Source organism: Micromesistius poutassou, assembly GCF_964030765.1.
Source record: "Micromesistius poutassou genome assembly, chromosome: 11".
Taxonomy (NCBI): Eukaryota; Metazoa; Chordata; class Actinopteri; order Gadiformes; family Gadidae; genus Micromesistius; species Micromesistius poutassou.
Window position 1 is genome coordinate 8,975,193 of NC_140281.1, and position 19,194 is coordinate 8,994,386.

At 43.3% G+C, this 19,194-nt stretch overlaps 1 protein-coding gene across 1 annotated transcript; it reads left to right on the forward strand.

The window, feature by feature from the left end:
* Positions 1-9,927: 9,927 nt before the first annotated feature.
* spag6 (sperm associated antigen 6) lies at positions 9,928-16,743 on the forward strand (the record flags this gene model as incomplete). The annotated part of the gene is made up of 11 exons (XM_084475113.1): positions 9,928-9,952; positions 10,074-10,169; positions 10,306-10,472; positions 11,133-11,316; positions 12,233-12,438; positions 13,227-13,400; positions 13,575-13,727; positions 14,408-14,599; positions 15,263-15,379; positions 15,934-16,079; positions 16,680-16,743. The coding sequence occupies 11 exons, from the start codon at positions 9,928-9,930 to the stop codon at positions 16,741-16,743; spliced, it is 1,524 nt and encodes a 507-aa protein (XP_084331239.1).
* Positions 16,744-19,194: the final 2,451 nt, after the last annotated feature.

Consider the following 19,194-nt stretch of genomic DNA (forward strand, 5'->3'; position numbering starts at 1 on the left):
CCTATTGATGATTTAACTATTAGTGTATCTGTCTGTCAAGGGTGAGATCAACGACATTTTCTACACATTGTTTGAGACGACAACTTTCCACAATTAGCAAGTAAGCTCCGTTGAATAACTTTCAAACATTGACAGGACCTTATCTGCATCCTTTAAATGAATGGGTTAATATGTCTGATTTGCACGTTTTATGTTATAGTGATGCGTAAGTCTACAAATAGACTAAGGTCAGGGTATGTTACTGTTGCAAAACGAAGCAACGCTTCATAAAGATAAAATATGAGGGAAAGCTGAAGGGATAACATTGGATTATAAAGGTGATTACATGGTCCCGCAACAATTAAAAGTGATTAGAGGATCATGTGAAACTCGAATGCACACAAATATTATATTTCACCAAAGAAAAAAAAAAAATATTATACATATGTATGCACACTGTTATATACTGTTAAATGTTATATACTGCCTATATATATATATATATATATATATATATATATATATATATATATATATATATAGGCCTACTACGTATATTATATATATATATATATATATATATATATATATATATATATATATATATATATATATATATATACTAGTAGGCCTATATATAAACCAAGTAAAGGTGAGCATGTGAAAACAAAACACAAATATTATTGGTCAAAATATTGACCAATACTCGACCAATTTACTCACAACAAACGCTTAAACGCCCAAAGTCCCATAATCCCCAATGTATATATATATATATATATATATATATATATAAAATATATATTTATTATATATATATATATATATAGGCCTATATATATATATATTATAAACCCCTGGATAGCAGTCCGGAAAACATATGGAAATAATTAAAAAAGCTTTTTTTCCATTAGAATAGTTGATCACAATCATCAAACGAGGCCTACTGCATATTGAACGCACAACAACATAGGCCAAACTAAAATATTATTCACCTTGTTTTACAACTACGCTTCAAAGTGGAAAAACTATATGACGTGAACATAGCCTATAGCCTAAAGTAACAAAAAATATTGGCTTCATTTTATTCACTATTTTTATTATTATCTGTGTGTGTGTGTGTGTGTGTGTGTGTGTGTGTGTGTGTGTGTGTGTGTGTGTGTGTGTGTGTGTGTGTGTGTGTGTGTGTGTGTGTGCACGCGCGCGCGTTTGTGTCGTCCCTACGGTTGCCTCTCAATTGGAAAATCTTAATCAATAGTTGGCTCTCAAATGACAAAACAATATTCAGCCTACCTCCTATCAAATCGACAAAAAAAACATATGATAATGCATATATAATGAAAATCAATACAAATAATAGGCCAAATAATATAGATTATGATGTATAATTATTATAATTGTCGCTTGTATTTTTAATTTTTTGTATTTTGTATTATTACGTTATAATTTAAATACATTAAAGAACGTACAGTGTGGTTATAACGTTCAACGCTACATCACTGCAGTCCCATGGTGGCTCTGGCTGGAGCCACGGACAGCGCTGCACACCCAAATTAATATTTTGTGTTATCAATTAGTTTGTTAAACGACCAGGGACTTCAAATGTTTGGTTTGACTTGTCGTAAGTCAATACCTTTCTTTAAGTGAGCAATGATGTCGTTATGGCACAAATAAAGCTCAGCCGGCATTGGCCGTTGGGTTTCTCCTGGCTGAGAGCGAAAGGTGAAAAGCAGCTTGCAGTGCATAACTTGTGTTGGGTCATAGAGCTCAACCCAATTGCAGAGGTCGGCAAGTGTTACAAAATATTAGCCTACTCAATCATTCATCAACCAACTTTTAGCAGTGTACATCTATCGCTCAGTATAGGTTATCTTTGACCTAATTTGTTGCATTGTTGTTGTTGTACTGCAGAACAGGGCAGTTTAATTATTAATTTGTCGAATTATTTTACTAATTGATTCACTTTCTTTTTAAATGTAGGCTATTTTAAAATCTTGAATGAGAAAATCATCAAATAAATTTAAAAAAAGTACAATTGTAGGCCTAATCGTAAAAATCATTTGATTTCCTAACGTATTGTTTGGCTAGGCTGCTTTTGTGGCTGAACACAAGTGCTTATTAGGCACAGCCTTTGGCTTCTAGTTAGAATAATTCTATGAATTATTCATTAGGTTAGAAAAAGGATCATTAATTTTCTAAACCAGTTTAACGGTTTGGCCACTACATCACTAATATCACTTAATTGTGCCTATTTAAAGTTAATTTAGCGAGGTTTATTTATTTAAATATTTCTATGCTTTACTGTCTTTCACTATTTAGTTATATTTATTTTTAGGATCCTAAAATATGTAAAAAAAAAAAAATATAATTCAAACCAATTTCTATACCGCTTGTGTCAAGCATCAAGTTTTGTTTTCTATGGAGGACATTGTTTTTCTTGATCAAGTGCCATGTAGGCCTTTTTTATAAATAGGATATAAATAAATAAAGGCCCAATAAAACATCGCTTATAATTAACTATATTAGACCTACGTTTATTTTCTATTTAGTCTACTACAAAAATGACTTATTTATATAGTCAACTGTTGCCCAAATTATGTAGGCCTACTTGATATTTAGAATTGTATTATATTTTTGACATTCATCCGATGACACATCACATGTTTTAAATGATATGCACACGCACACGTGCAAACACACACACACACACACACACACACACACACACACACACACACACACACACACACACACACACACACCCACACGCACACACACACGCGCGCACGCGCGCACACACACACACACACACACACACACACACACACACACACACACATACACATACACATACACATACACATACACATACACATACACATACACATACACACACACACACACACACACACACACACCACACACAAGGGGTTTCATTGTTGGATAAACAGTGAGTTACAATAACTAAAGTTAAGAATGCCTACACAATTGTGTGCGTAGACGTAGATTAATTGGCGATATTGAATGTTTAAATGGACAGGACGAATGTCTATTACAAGCTTTTTAATGTTTTTTATGATAAATATAGGCATACAGTGGAATAAAACGACATTATCGAGCTTTATTTCTCAAAGAACGCAATAGCCAATAATAATCATAATCCTAAAAGTTGATATTAATATAACTGCAAAATAAATAGAATAACATTCTTGAAGAACGGTCGACATGTGCCTACGCTCGTCGGCAAGTGAACACTGCGGGGATTTGCGAACAATCACGTCCAGCGCTGACCTTTGACCCCTCATTCCAAAGAATCAGGATGGCGAGCAGTGGACTCGGAATAAAGAGACACACAGAACAACAGTGTATAGGAGAGTAACGAGCATTATAAGCAGTCCCTGGCCCGGGCCCGAAGTATTTGGTAAAGTCTTTTAGAGTTTATGAATCAATGTATACGTGGTCCAATATGTGTATGGGCCCATTCATGTTAATATCAGAGCTAAGCTGTTTTGGTGTTGTAGACCTACTAGGCAGGGCGTAGAAAATATATTGTAAATTGCACTGTGTGAATCACTGATGTTTTATTTTGAAAAAACAAAAATGCATAGACATAAAATGTAAATAAAATATATTTGTAACATCAGAATAATAACGGAACGGTCATCGAAGGAGAACACACATGTTTAATTTAAATGCAAATTCACAATGGATTCCGGGTGTCTTAGATATCACACACGTAAAAGATACTTTAGTGGCCGTTGATCATTGATTGAGTCAACCCAATGGCGCCTGAATTAATAGGCTGCAGACTTTGTCAAGCAGAGAGAGACGCAGGCCCGTGGGGTTATATGTGTCAAACGTCAGGCGGTTTGCAAACGGAGTGCTATCACCCCGCTGCAGGGCATACCATTTCAAACTCAGGTTTCAAAAATAGTTTGGGGGGGGGGGGGGGGGGTGACCAGTTCCAGTTCCACTTCTTGTCCTTCCTGTCGATTTGGCTATCAGCATGATCAGCGTTAACGATCGACAAATAACACCTGGCCAAATAACACCAATAATACAGGCTGATGGGTCCCTTATTGTTTCATAGGCCTACCATGATGTAAAACAAACAAGAATGCGGGCCGTTAACTCAGTGTAGGCTTCCAACCTTTCTCCAGGAATTAGTCTTTATTCCTTTCATATATGGTTGTAATGGCCAATACACCTAATACAGATCCTATAGGCACATCCTAATAAAGGCGTTTAGTGCCGTACACATGACCCCCACTGGGTTTTCCGGTTCAACATCAGCGTGTTACGTTGGATCTCCGTTTTGCGCCTTGTTTGAAATGTAATATGAGATTAAGGAGAAAAAACACAACTTGTTTCACTCACGTTTTTAGGACGGCACGAAAGTCCCACACACTTCAAGAGAGGCAAGAAAGAGGTTCAACTCACCTATAAACTGAACGCTTGTGTGTGTGTGTGTGTGTGTGTGTGTGTGTGTGTGTGTGTGTGTGTGTGTGTGTGTGTGTGTGTGTGTGTGTGTGTGTGTGTGTGTGTGTGTGTGTGTGTGTGTGTGTGTGTGTGTGTGTAATAGCACATGTTAGCGTAGGCTATAACAGCATATATATATATATATATATATATATATAGAGAGAGACAGAGAGAGAGAGAGAGAGAGGGGGGGGGGGGAACTTGTTGATATATCTCCTTTCTTTCTCACTATAACACAACAGAAAAGCTACATATATGTGTGTTCTAAATTAAAACTAAGTAATGCAACATATATCAGCCATAAGCTCTGCATTCCGTAAGGCTGTACATAGCAGTTAGTCAAGACCTATATATTATATTAAAGTGAACATCAGTCTTAACCTGTGTGCGCGTGTGTGTGTGTGTGTGTGTGTGTGTGCGCGCGCGCGCGTGTGTGCGTGTGTGCGTGTGTGCGTGTGTGCGTGTGTGCGTGTGTGTGTGTGTGTGTGTGTGTGTGTGTGTGTGTGTGTGTGTTAATTAATCTGTACATTGTCTATCAGATGAGAAGCAATTTGCAATTGTCTCGTCACGCTGCTAACAAAATGCTCACAATTGAATGCAGAATACGAAATGTTAACATGTGAATGCAGAGGATATTTGTGTTACAGTTTTGGAAAACTTTTCTATAGATCGAAATACCTTATTTTCTTGTGATTACAAATTTCATGACAAATTTAACTCATTTTATAGGGCAGTGATACATTTATAGGATTATAAATGGAAACATGCATATTATTCAGATATTTAGGGAAAAAGCCTATAATCTAGTTAGTTAGACGTATATAGGCCTTAATACGTTCCTAGATTCGTTATTATTAGGACTATTTGATGACGCATTTTATCAAAGATTAAACCAGAAAATGATCACCAAACATTCATAGGCCCCGCAGAGAAAGTTAGAGCTGGCGTGTAACCAAACGTGCAGATTATTAGTAGTGTATTAGTAATTATTAGTAATGTAGCCTATTGTTTAATTGTTTGTACTGCTGTTTTAAAGGGAAGACGAAAAATGTCATGAACATGTTATTTGAGGATTTTTAGTCCAGGAATATATTATGTTGCTAATATTAAATTAAATATGGAAGTTGTGTTGGTTAGGTAATAATGTAACAGCAATCTGTGAAGAGATTACATACAGTATACAGGATACAGTATTGTACATCAGACTATGGATCCTCAAACGAATGAGAGCCAATTGGAATAGCCTATTTCATCAAGATCAATTCTTAAAAAAAATCTCAAAGTAAATTATACAATTAGACACACATAAACCGTTTTCGGATCTTTCCCTGCTCGCCATACGGTTGGCGAATCGTTCAAAAGAACGGCGCATGCATTGACGAAGCGTGAATTTAGAGATATTTCGTTGAGTTAAGTGTGTGTTGATTTTATTAACATGCGTAATTATTCAAAACGACTCCGACGCTTAACGAATTAGGCCAGCGCTTTGCATTAACAGTGCATGCTGATCCGATGGTGTGCATTTTTACTCGATATTTCTTCACAAGGGAGGCCTACAGGTTATTGTCTGTATGTGCATATAACATTGGAATAAAAAAAAAATATTTCCTCAAAGACAATAAAACGTGTTTTCATTCTATATATAAAAAAATGGACAGGGAAAACGTGTTCGATATTCACCCCGCAGCTCCGCTGTGCTTCGTACAGTCTGCAGAGATGCCCTGGTCTCCCAGCGCCCCCCTCTGGCCGTGCGGGGGCCTTCGCCGCGCTCTTAAAGGGGAGGTTGGGGGAAGCGGAGAGATTATTTAAGGTGGACCGGCGAAGTTACGACCAGTCTGCGCCACCGCGAATTCCTCGTGCTTCCAGGAGACACGCGTGGGGTTGGCTGAGATGAAGACAGATTCCACACGTCACATGATTCACCCTACCTGATCACAGCCTTCCTGGGGTCGACCCAGCTTGCCAATGGATCCTACCGACGCTATGTAATTTATGCGCATTTAGTTTGCATGTTATAGGTTAATAGTAGGCCTAGCCTATTTTAGGATTCTTGTAAATGTTTTGAGTCCGGGCTTTCGTTCCATAGTTTTTTTCAGAAATGCATGCCTTTTATTCACACAGATTTATCCAGAGCATCGTGTGATTTAGCCCTTTCAAAACATGAGATAATATTGCCTGGTTAATACGGTTAGTATTGACACACACGCACAGACAGACAGACAGACAGACAGACAGACAGTCAGACACACACACACACACACACACACACACACACACACACACACACACACACACACACACACACACACACACACGCACACACACACACACACACACACACACACACACACACACACACACACACACACACACACACACACACACACACACACACACACACACACACACACACACACTCAGCTATGGCGTTTATTAAGCTGCAACCCAAATGGTTTTAGGAGTTGGGTTTGTGTCATCGTGGATTAAAGGCGTAGGGCTATTTTCAGCAAAAAGCGAGAGGGATAACTAGGCCTACTGAAGGTTATTAGGGTCAAGCCAAAATAAATGGCCTCAAAAGTAATGATAACGAAAGCCCGAGATGAGGCCATACTGTGTGATCTTGCCACCGTGTAAATGTTTAAATCAGACGATTTTTACAACGAAACATCTATAAAACCTCTTACAATAGAAAAACATGATGGTAGACCTATAAAAATGTCATAGCCGTATTGGTCCGCAGCACAATAAACACGCCGTTTAACCTCTTGTAGCCTAGTCCCAGACACACAACTGGTGAAATGAAAAGAAAAGTGTCCTATGTTATTTTCAATGTTGATCTTCTTTTTGCGTTCATTAATTTAAAGAGACAGACGTTCTGTAACGGGAGAGGGGTGAGAAGGGCCGTTACAGAGGGACACGCCCTCCTGATTAAAGGGGACAGGTGCAGTCTGAGGGACTCTGCGAGGTCACGGGCCCGCAGCAGGGCTCACATAAAGGCCGGAAAACGAACACACCGTGGCTTTCCTGTGATGGTTGTAGGGAAACACATTGGATAGGCTCAACCTGTTTGGTCCAAAACGTTTTGACTGGAGGACGAAGTCGTCAACCACGTCGAGGTAATTAGGCTATCGCGAGTTCAATGCACCACAGTCGTTGTTTGTATTTTTTTTTTAGTCGTAGCCTAAAGAGGGGATCTACTTGGGCGATTATTGCGTAACCCCAAGGTCAAGTGTAAGGCTTATATATTTTTTCTCAAAATAAGTTGCATTGAAAACAAGAAGAAGAGATGGTGTTCTCATTTATATTTGGTGTATCGGCATATATATATATATATATATATATATATATATATATATATATATATATATATATATATATATATACAGGTAGGGCTATATATGTGACATGTGTGACCTCATCTTATTGGCTGTAGCTATAGGCAATGACGATAAAGCGGCGATGCAAAAAATAGAGATGAGAAATCCCCCTGGATATAACCGTAATAGAAACGCTCATGAACCCTAGCCTAGCTTTGCATTCCATGTAAAGCTACGGTATCACCATAAACATATCACCACTTAAAACGAGAACCATTCTCTTCTCTCCAAATTTCACGCATAGGCCTAAACATTATGGCACTAAAACGACATCAAATGCATTCCCAATCGTGTCCAAAGGCGACCTTTTTCTACCAGGTTCAACTGAGCAAACGAAAACGTCTACTATCTATTTGTAGGCTAGGCTCACTGTTTAATATCTGTATGACTCTACTTACACAAGAGTTCACAGATTACATGCGTCCGTCATTGGTGGAGGCCTACGGGTTTGAACAATGCGAATAATTAAAGAGAAAGTGAAGGAGACCGAGACAGTGTGTGTGCGTGGTTGTGACGGTCTGAGTGTGACAGGGAGATAGAGAGGGAGAGAGAATTTGCTGAAAATCATTCACTTGTGATGACACACCTCTACACCTCTCGAATGTCACCTCTTTATTTCGGTTATTGTTAAGACATTAATTTAACTTAAAAAGACGAAAAAACGAACCTAATTATTTTATAGGTTTTATAGTATTTCCACCATTGTAACTGTAAGCAAATGTGTTCACACATTTTTCATTGGTCCTATTCTACTAGGCATCGACCAATCAGATGGACCTCGGAGATTCTCAGGTCACCCCGGGGCCCTTCTGTATGGCAGCTTCAGGGACCCCCCTTCACCAGGCTCTGGTTGGCATCCTTGGACTACAGGGGTGAAAATCCGTGCAGGACCTGGAGAACCACACACACAGCGAGAGAGATGGCCGAGAAGGCCAACTCTGCGGTGATAGTGGATGATATCTGATGATGTCAGGTTCCACTAGGCCCAAACCCTAAAGGAAGCAATTTGGATAACTGTATGTATACAGGAAGCATAATTACATAGTGCAAGCAAAGGGAAATAGAAAATAATGTCAGGATTCATCATTTAGTTAATTCATTTGAATAATCTGTATTTTTCTATTTTGATATAACTGGTCATACATTACCTTAAACGTTGGACCAATGAGCTCCTCTTCCCCATCTTGAGCATGAGAGAATGACAATGAGATAGAAAGGGAGGCATTGGTTTTATTCCACTATCTGTGTGTATGGTAATGGTAAAAATGTGTAAATATTGATCCTGGAAATACATTTTCCAGGTATGAGGTAAAATACAATTGTATGACAATATTGGTTTCCCATTGAGGGAATAACATAAATCCAAGGCATTCAAAATGTATCTAATCACTCTATCTCAAATAAAGGGATAATAATCTCATAAAACAATTTATACTGTTATTCATCTTTTTTTACAAATTATTTTACAAATTAAAATGTGTGTGTGTGTGTGTATGTGTATGTGCGTGCGTGTGTGCGTGCGTGCGTGCGTGCGTGCGTGTGTGTGTGTGTGTGTGTGTGTGTGTGTGTGTTGGAATGGAAGGACGTCCCTTTCCAGCCTGAGCCTGAGGACTAGAGGCATAAAGCAATATTTATTTTCCGAAGGAACATTGTTATTTCATTTAATGACCGTGCTGATCATAGTCCACTGAAATAAAACACCTACATTTAAAACGAAAATAAAACCCTGTGTCTAATCACTTTTTATTAATGTTTTAATGTTCTTTTACAAATAGACAGAATGAAACGCCTATAAGCCAGGCATACTCTCGTCGCTGATTGGTCAACTAATTGTCCCTGGAAACCTAATACGTGGCTACATCAAACGTAAACAAAAGCACAGCTCCGGGCTCCAGCGACTGTTTCATGGTTGCCAAGGCAACGCTAACAGTCCAACCCAAACTTGAGACCGCGCAGGGGGGAAGCCAGGACGCATTTTCTCGGGCATTCAAAATGTGTTTCTGAGTCAACCAAAGCAAGAAATTAACTATCATTCATATTATATACACATCCTCTACTCAGTATACTGCCTATTTCGGTCCGGTCCGTCACCATGACTCAGCGGCAGGTTTTACAAGGTAAGCACCCCCAACCACCACTTCCGGATCGAAAGCGATTCCCCCCCGGGAGGAATGTTTTGATTGAAAACTAAAGTCGAAGTTAACACGGTTGTTAACAATGCTTCCGCTTTCACTGCAGTTTTCGAGCACTACCAGCAGTCGAGGCTGCAGTTCGTGCAGACTGTGGCTGACCTCGCCACTCGACCGCATAACATAGAAACCCTCCAAAACGCAGGTACGCCTGCACAACATGCACTAGTAACCCACGTTTATCTCTATCGCTTGCACCTCTGACAACGTTGTTTCTTTGTGTGTTGTTTGTTTTTGTCCATGCCGATCGTCTCTCTGCCACCTTCCACCTACCTACCCAGGTGTGATGACCTTGCTGCGGCCCCTTCTGTTGGACGCGGTTCCCACCGTCCAGCAGACGGCGGCGCTAGCGTTAGGCCGCTTGGCTAATCACAGCGACGACCTGGCCGAGGCCGTGGTGCAGGGAGACATCCTCCCTCAGCTGGTTCACTCCCTGGCCTCTCAGAATGTGAGTGTATTCTTTAAAACATTTTATATTCAATATATTTTAGGGTTCATTGGGCCATGAGAGAGAGAGAGAGAGAGAGAGAGAGAGAGAGAGAGAGAGAGAGAGAGAGAGAGAGAGAGAGAGAGAGAGAGAGAGAGAGAGAGAGAGAGAGAGAGAGAGAGAGAGAGAGAGCGCTAGCTACTTTGAGGGGGCCCTCTGGAAGGGTCAGTTCCCTGAATAAGGTGGGTGGGTGTCAGACCAACTTGGCATTCCGCCTTGCGGCTGCTTTAGAATCGAAGAGCACTTTACAAAGAGTGCAAGCAGGCTTTTCTTCCTCCACTCTACCTCTCTCTCTTCCTCCGTGTGTGTGTGTGTCTCTCTCTCTCTCTCTCTCTCTCTCTCTCTCTCTCTCTCTCTCTCTCTCGCCCCTCTTACAGGCGTCAGGGTTCCTGAGGGTTTACCACCAGTTTGTTATGTATGTATAGCAGCCACCCTCAGCCCTTAACAGTACATTTCACTTAGAACTCAGTGACTGTTCAATCAATCAAAACCAATGGTCGTCTCGCGGGACGGTGAGACACACGGCGGCCTCCGTCAGTGACGGCGCGCGGTGCGCTGTACGCCTCGCAGGCCGGTCCTCGGTCCTATCGCGTGTGTCTTCTCCCATGTTGAACCCTGCAGCGGTTCTACAAGAAGGCAGCGGCCTTCGTGCTCCGGGCCGTGGCCAAGCACTCCCCCGGTCTGGCCCTTGCCGTGGCGGCCTGCGGCGGGGTGGACGCCCTGGTGCTCTCCCTGGAGGAGTTCGACCCTGGGGTGAAGGAGGCGGCGGCCTGGGCCCTGGGGTACGTTGCCCGGCACAACGAACGTAAGCGCCCCCCCCCCCTCCCCGCATCAACGCATTCTATTCCATTCTATTCTATTCTAACTTTTCCTCACTTTACACTTTTATAATTGATCATTTCTATTGTTTATACCATCTGTTTTGTTTTCCCTGTTTGTTGTTGTTTGTTCTGTTTGTCTTGTCTTGTCCTTGCTTTAGCATTTAGTTTAGCATTTACCTTAGCGTCTATTTGTGTTTGCATTAGATTGTATTGTATTCTATTTCTATCCTGTGTTTTTCTACTGCTGCTGGGCTGTTGCAACAAATAAATTTCTCCTACGGGGGATTAATAAAATTGTATCTAATCGAATATCGAACAATTTGCTATTTGAGTTGAACTGTTTTGATTGTTATGTTGCCGTGACGACAGTCCGTTGCTCTCCTTACCATCCCTGGAAGGAGGGATCTCTCTCTGTGTCCTCCAGGTTTCTTCCTTAATCATTGAGGGATTTTTTTTTCAATGCGCTTCGGGAGGGAGGGTGAGGAATAAAATGTGCACTTAGTGTTTGTATTTTAGCTTTTTGTTTGTTTTTTGCACCTGCATATGCTGTCGTTTATATCCATTTAAACAACCACTGCCCCTTGCCATGTCACTACTGTAGTGTATCATAACCTGGGCGCGGTCTGGAAGGTTGCGAGTTTGATCCCCGGATCCTACTAGCTGCATGTCGAGGGTTAGGGCAAGACACCTCACACCTGACGGCTCCCGACGAGCGGGCTGTCGCCTTGCAGGGTTGACTCCGCCGTCGATGTGTGCATGAACCGTTGTAAGTCGCTTGGGATAAAAGCGTCTGCTCAATGCCCTGAATGTCAGTTTATCAGATGGTATCACGACCCACCAGGCCAGGCTCATTAGATTAACATTAACGTCATCTCTTTTGGTTGCACCATAACAACACAGAGCTGTCCCAGTGCGTGGTGGAGGCCGGGGCCCTGCCCCTGCTGGTGCTCTGCCTCCAGGAGCCCGAGATGGCCCTCAAGCGCATCGCGGCCTCGGCCCTCAGCGACATCGCCAAGCACACCACGGAGCTGGCGCACAGCGTGGCGGACTGTGGCGCCATCGCTCACCTGGGCCAGATGATCCTCAACCCGGACGCCAAGCTCAAGGTGAGGCCGGCGGGACCCCGTGAGTCTTTATTTGTGGTCTCTATTTATTTGTGTTTGTTTTTTTTAAATGTTTGTTTGTTTTTGGTGCTAAGTAAAATGAATATGGTCCCATTTATGACAACTTATTTGACCTTTGTTCATCGCACAAATGACACATAATAAGCCTTAGCCTTTATTGTTACACTTTCCATTGTATCGGTATCACACATTTATCAATAGCAATCTCGCTATGTGTGTCCGTCCCTGATGATAGTGATGACAGTGTCAGTGTTATTTATTTGTTTGTATTGTGTTGCATTCGTTGGGACCACTGGTGTAAGCAACTGGATTCTAACCTCCCTCTCTCCCTCCATCCCTCTCTCCCTCCCTCTCTCCCTCTCTCCCTCCCTTCGTCCCTCTCTCCCCCTCCCTCCCTCCCTCCCTCCGCCCCTCTCTCCCTCTTACCCTCTTACCCTCCCTCTTTCCCTCCCTTCCTCCCTCTGTCTCTCCGTCTCCCCCTCCCTCCCTGTCTCTCCCTCTCCCCCTCCCTCCCTCTATCTCTCCCTCTCCCCCTCCCTCCATCCCTCTCTCCCTCTGTCCTTCCCTCCCTTCCTCTCTCCCTCCGTCCCTCCCTCCCTCTGTCCCACCCTCCATTCCTCCCTCCCTCCGTCCCTCTCTCCCCCTCCGTCCCTCTCTCCCTCTCCCCCTCCCTGCGTCCCTCTCCCTCTTGCCCTCTCGCCCTCTCTCCCACCCTCCATGTCTCCCCTTCTCCCTCCCTACTTGCCTCCCTCCCTCCCTCCCTCCCCCAGAGGCATGTGCTGTCCGCCCTGAGCCAGATCAGCAAGCACTCGGTGGAGCTGGCGGAGCTGGTGGTGGAGGCGGAGTTGTTCCCGGCCGTGCTGGCCTGCCTGCGGGACCCCGACGACTACGTCAGGAAGAACGTCACCACCCTCATGAGGGAGGTGGTCAAGCACACGCCAGAGGTACTGTAGCCATCGGCACACTTGGTACAAACACACAAATGCGAGTGAGCTAGCACACACTCAAATACACACTCAAATACACACGCTATTATTCAGTTATCACGTATTTTATTTGCATATGTGCACGTTATTGTGCATATGTGTTTGTGTCTCTGTGTGTGTATCCACGTCTAGCTGGCCCAGTTCATCGTGGACTGTGGCGGCATGGCGGCGGTGGTGGACTACCTGGGCGACAGCAATGGGAACGTGCGCCTGCCAGGCATCATGATGCTGGGATACGTGGCCGCACACACCGAGAACCTGGCCATGGCCGTCATCGTGGCCAAGGTGTGTGTGTGTGTGTGTGTGTGTGTGTGTGTGTGTATAAACACCCATTTTTCTACGGGTGCTGCTCCAACTCCCATTTTGCTGCCTCCCATTTTGTTCCCATTTTGTTCCATGAACACAAACATTTACATTAAGTCATTTACTAAGATGCTTTTAATCCAAAAGTGACTTACAGCTGTGGCTGGGGAAATAAACTCATGAACAGCAAACATTGTCACAACTGTGAATGTGATTATGAATAACATAAACATATATGTAACACTAATCTACATGTAACACATTGTGCACTATGTGTTAAGGCTTAGTTATGGTTGTACGTTGACGCAACGCAAGGGGGTTTACGGACCCATTACATCATTGTGAACCCTCCTTTGCGTCCATCACAAGGGCCTGACGTGCGCCTCCCAAAAATGTTTACCTTTCGTCGCGGCGACGCAGCAGCAAGGGTTGTGATTGGTCCACCCACTCAAACCAGACGCAGAACCGAAACAGGTTCACGACTGCGTCGAAGTGTCAACGTGGAACCATAACATGAGCATGGAGATAAGAACTGTAACACTTATCTCCATGTAACACATGGAGATAACACAAACATGTTGCTTACATGAAGTGTAAATCTCACGTAACACCTCCAGTAATAACACTAAACTTCACTTCACGCTGCGCCCCCCCCCCACCAGGGGGTGCCGCAGCTGGCCCTGTGTCTGTCCGAGGAGCGCGAGGACCACATGAGGGCGGCGGCGGCCTGGGCCCTCGGGCAGATCGGGCGCCACACGCCGGAACACGCCCGTGCGGTGGCGGCAGCCCACCTGCTGCCCGCACTGATGCGGCTGTACCTGGACGCCAACAGCTCCGAGGACCTGCAGGTCAAGGTCAGGGTGGGGGCGCTGCCGGGGCACAACGGACCAACACGGCGCTCTGGGTCACACGTGTTAGTTAGCGCGCTGGAATCACCAGAACAACACTCTTTTTATTATTATTTTTTATTTATTTTGCATTTTTATGCTTTATGGGAGAAGTGAGATAGACAGGAATGTATGGGGGATAGAGGGGAGGGCGTGCAGCAAAGGACCACGGGCAGGGATCGAACCCGGGTCGCTGCGATCAGGACTAAGCCTTAATGGTACCAGGGCCCCCCAAATCAGCCCTCTTGAGATACACTTGTTGTTAGCCCACTGCAATCACCAATGCCCTGAGGTACACATGAGTTAGCTAGCGGTCCTCAGTGGAGTTACACTCTGAGATTGATCAAAGCTCACTCTCCATCCTGGTCCAGTTTTGCAAGTCAGTGTTGCTCTTTTCTCCATGCTGGCGATTCCACTGCACCTCAACGAAATGAATCCCAGCAATAAACCTGCTTTGATACAAGCGATGTCATTGGTCATCCCAAAACCATTCAATGGAACAGTCAATTATGAATGCTGACCCCCTAACCCCCTGGAAAATGATATTGAACGCCCCATTCCCATCACAACGTATGATTTCAACACAGCTACCTCTCTCCCCTTCTCCCTCTGCGCCCCCCCCCCCCCCAGTGTAAGAAGGCCCTGAAGAGCGTGCTGCAGAAGTGCACCCACCTGCCGGCCCTGGAGCCCCTCCTCTACGAGGCCCCCAGCAACATCCTCAAACACGTGCTCTGCCAGTTCAGCAAGGTACAAGAGCAAGGCAGGGGGCACAGCAACAACATCCCGAAGGTCTTCCAGTGCTAAACTGTCTAGAGAAATGTTGAGGGACTGGTCCCGAAAACGAGTAATAACAATGTGGCTGATAATCATTTTTATAATAATTAACGATTATCATGAATAATATTTAAAGGTGACATATTATACCATCAGGTGAGTGTGATTAGCCGTTACAAGCTGTTTTGAAAATCTGCCTCTTCTGACATCACAAGTGCGTGTCCGCCTAGATGTGCGCTGGATAGATCAATCTACCAGCCTACCCAGTGGACTGAAGCAAACGTTGCTCATCTATCCATGACGTTGTGATGTCAGAAGAGGCAGATTTTCAAAACGGCTTGTCATGGCTAATCACACTCACACCTGCTGGTATAATATGTCACCTTAAATAAAATGTCACGTACTATGGGGAGCCATATACATAGATTCTGCAGTGGCTCTCGCTCCCAGTCAACCAGTCGAACCGTCGTCTCTATGTGTACTGGCTGAACGACCCCGTGGCGCGGTCGCGGTTACCTTCCGCTCAGGTGTTGCCACACGACAGCAAGGCGCGGCGTCTGTTCGTGACGAGCGGCGGTCTGAAGAAGATGCAGGAGATGGAGACAGAGCCCGGGTCGGCCCTGCAGGAGTACATCATGGTCATCAACAACTGCTACCCCGAGGAGATAGTCAGGTGGGCACCGGTCCAGTTAGGCCCGCACTTCCAGGTGTGGATGGATCTATGCAGAGACGCACGCACGCACGCACACAGGAACACACACACACACAGGAACACACACTTGCAGGTGCATAGCCAGCACACAAACATGCATCGCTTAAAACCCACAAGGTAAGCTCAATTAAAGGGTAAGTAAACACTGGTTTGGGCAGGAGAACTTCCGCCTACAAGTTAAAAAGAAATGCGATCCGAGCCATGGTGACAGTCCAGTCCAGTAATGGGTTCCATTCCATTAGGAGCAATTGTGAAAATGGGTCGAACCCATGTCACACGTCACACCCGCTTGAACAGTCTGCAGCCAATCAAAATCAAACACTCCCTGTTTACAACATTTTGTACATTTGAGTCAAAAGAAAAAAAGAACACTCCACGGTACTTTTTTCAACTAAAAAAATTGCTTTGGGAGTTAACTTTTCCTTTTAAGAATAACAGGGTTTTCTTGCCATTTCCACTGGAAGGCTGGTGCATCATAATGATAAAGGGATTATGAAATTACCAAGATAGTGTTGCAGCCATTTAACGCAACCCTTTTTTCCTCCACTTTCCTCGCTGCAGGTTCTACTCCCCGGGCTACTCGGAAGTCCTACTGGAGCGGGCGGAGAAGTTTGTGCCAGGGTGAATGAACCGAGATCACCCTACCACCGCGCACAGCGTTTTACTCTTTAGATTAAAGGACAGGTCTTTCCGGTGAATTAAATGTTTTATCAAGATTTCTGTACTCTGTGTATTGTCTTTGTCGCCAAACGATTTTGATTTTGGAATTTTAGCTATGACATGGAAATGTGAGACGTTTATTAAAATGAAAGGACTTCTTATGTTTAGGTCCTTTTTATTATGAAATGCAGAGAACCTGTTGTTTGTACTATGCATATAATTAAATGAAACCAATTTAAAATGTAAAAGAAGTGCAGCCATTCAGATTCAGTTTCCTTAATGCTGTGGAGAATTGTTTATGTTTTGTCACGTTACATTGTTTACATCAAGGCCAGTATAAAACATAGGGTTAGTATAAAATGTTTCTTACAGTAAAACAACTCAAAGTCCCGTCTTCCACCATCGATGATAGGTATTCCTACCACACAAAGGTCAATCTTTTGTGTGATTTCCCAGTGTAGTCTGCCCTCTGGCGGCCATGTTCCTGAAGAGTCAGGTTTCTATTTCTTTTGCAACAGCTGCGTCGCACATGGCGGCAACGTCTTTGTTTAATTTCTGCAAAACAAACAATAGTTGGCAGATTTAAAAACATCGAATCAAATTGTTTTCCACAAACTACATCATGCTCTTGTTCATCGTGTGGTACCTCTGCGTGTTTTTAATGTAGCATATTTTCATAATTAGATGTTAAAGTGATCCCTTATACACACTCTGTGCTGATTTTCAAGTGATGTATGTATGATGAAGATAATCGTGATGATTACGTGATTTTCATAGTTTCCTCTCGTATGTATGTATGTACATGTATGTATGTGTCCCCCCAAGCCAAATATTGTATTTCCCACTATAAATGCCTTGCTCGTGTGTGTGTTCTGGTTGTGTGTGTGTGTGAGACATCCACCTACTCATCACGTTACAACCATGGGGTCACAACGAGATGAGTCAGCTCTGCAGGCTCAGGTCCCTGTCGCACTCAAAGGTAAAGTAGCACAAGGAGGTGGGAACATCCGAAGGGGTACCTTGTTTATTGATTATTGGTCATTGTCACTGTCTCAGTGGTGTAGTGGAGTGCAGTCTGCATAACGGACTGGAGACCGGAGTTCAATTCCTGCTGATAAAACTAATGTTAGTTTTAAACGTAATGCTATCATGTCTATTGTATTATATAATATAACCTCCGACAAAGTTCATTTATTAATCTTCGTGGGGAAGTGGCGAAAGCTGTAAGCTAACCCCCTGGAGACTGGGGTTCACGTCCCGTTGATGTAGCCTACCCTGATTGAAGTCCCTTAGTCTATTTCTATATGAACTATAAATTAAAGTATAACCTTTGAGATTATTTAACGCGGCCGTTGGTTGACAGGTTCGAGTCACCTCACAAATGGCCAACTCTTTTCCACAAAAAATATTCTCGCCGTCATTTTTCTATACCTATTTTTTCCCCGATTTTTTAGTCTCTCCATAATTGTTCTACACCCCCTTTTGTAGATTTTTTATTCTCTCCATTATCTATGCCTCCTTTTTCTCATATTTGTATTCTCTCCATCATTATCTATACCTCCTTTTTCTAAATATATTACCATCATTTTATCTAACGCCTTTTTCTCGATTTTTTATTCTCTCCATTTTTCTACAATTCTTATCCAGCCAATCATATCGCTCGAAAAAAGTTGAAAAATTAGGTATAGAAATGGATGGAGAGAATAAACAAATGAGAAAAAGGAGCTATAGAACTGTACTGATCTATGATCACGAGGAACAGCTGCTGCCTCTCGATGGAGTACTTGCAGGGTGTTGTGATGTCAACACTGCCCCTCTCACAGCACACCTCCATCAGCATCATGGTGAAGCACTTTAAGGTACCGAGCCTTTCTCCAGAGTGTCCTGATCATGACCTCAACTAGCTACACAACAGCCTACCTAAAGGGCTTATAAACGTACTCAACAAAGAACAAAGCGGAGCAGCCCGAGTTATCAGACCAAGTGCTTTAATTGGTTTTAGTGAATGCTGATGAAATGGGAGTGTATTATTATGGATATCATAGTCATCATTATAGGTGTAGAACAACAAACACAACACAACAGCGGTTGACCTCTCTCCCTCAAAAGGAAGGGCTGGTGGGTTTGGCGGGGGATGGGAAACGATGTGGTCGTTGTCAGACAAACAGACACACACTTCTTTTTATTTTAAACTGTACTCTGGCCATGATCAGACCGAGGTCCAACCTGCAGGGAATTTCTGCCAACCTGCAAATGTAGCCAATAGCCCAACCAGTTTTCATTCATAACCTTGATATAATAAGAACACATTTCCCTTTACACGTCATAAAACCACATGAAGATGACACAAGGCGTTTTTCACATAGCTCGGAACTTCCCACATGTTCATACGAGTTAGTTAAACCGAACCATCCCA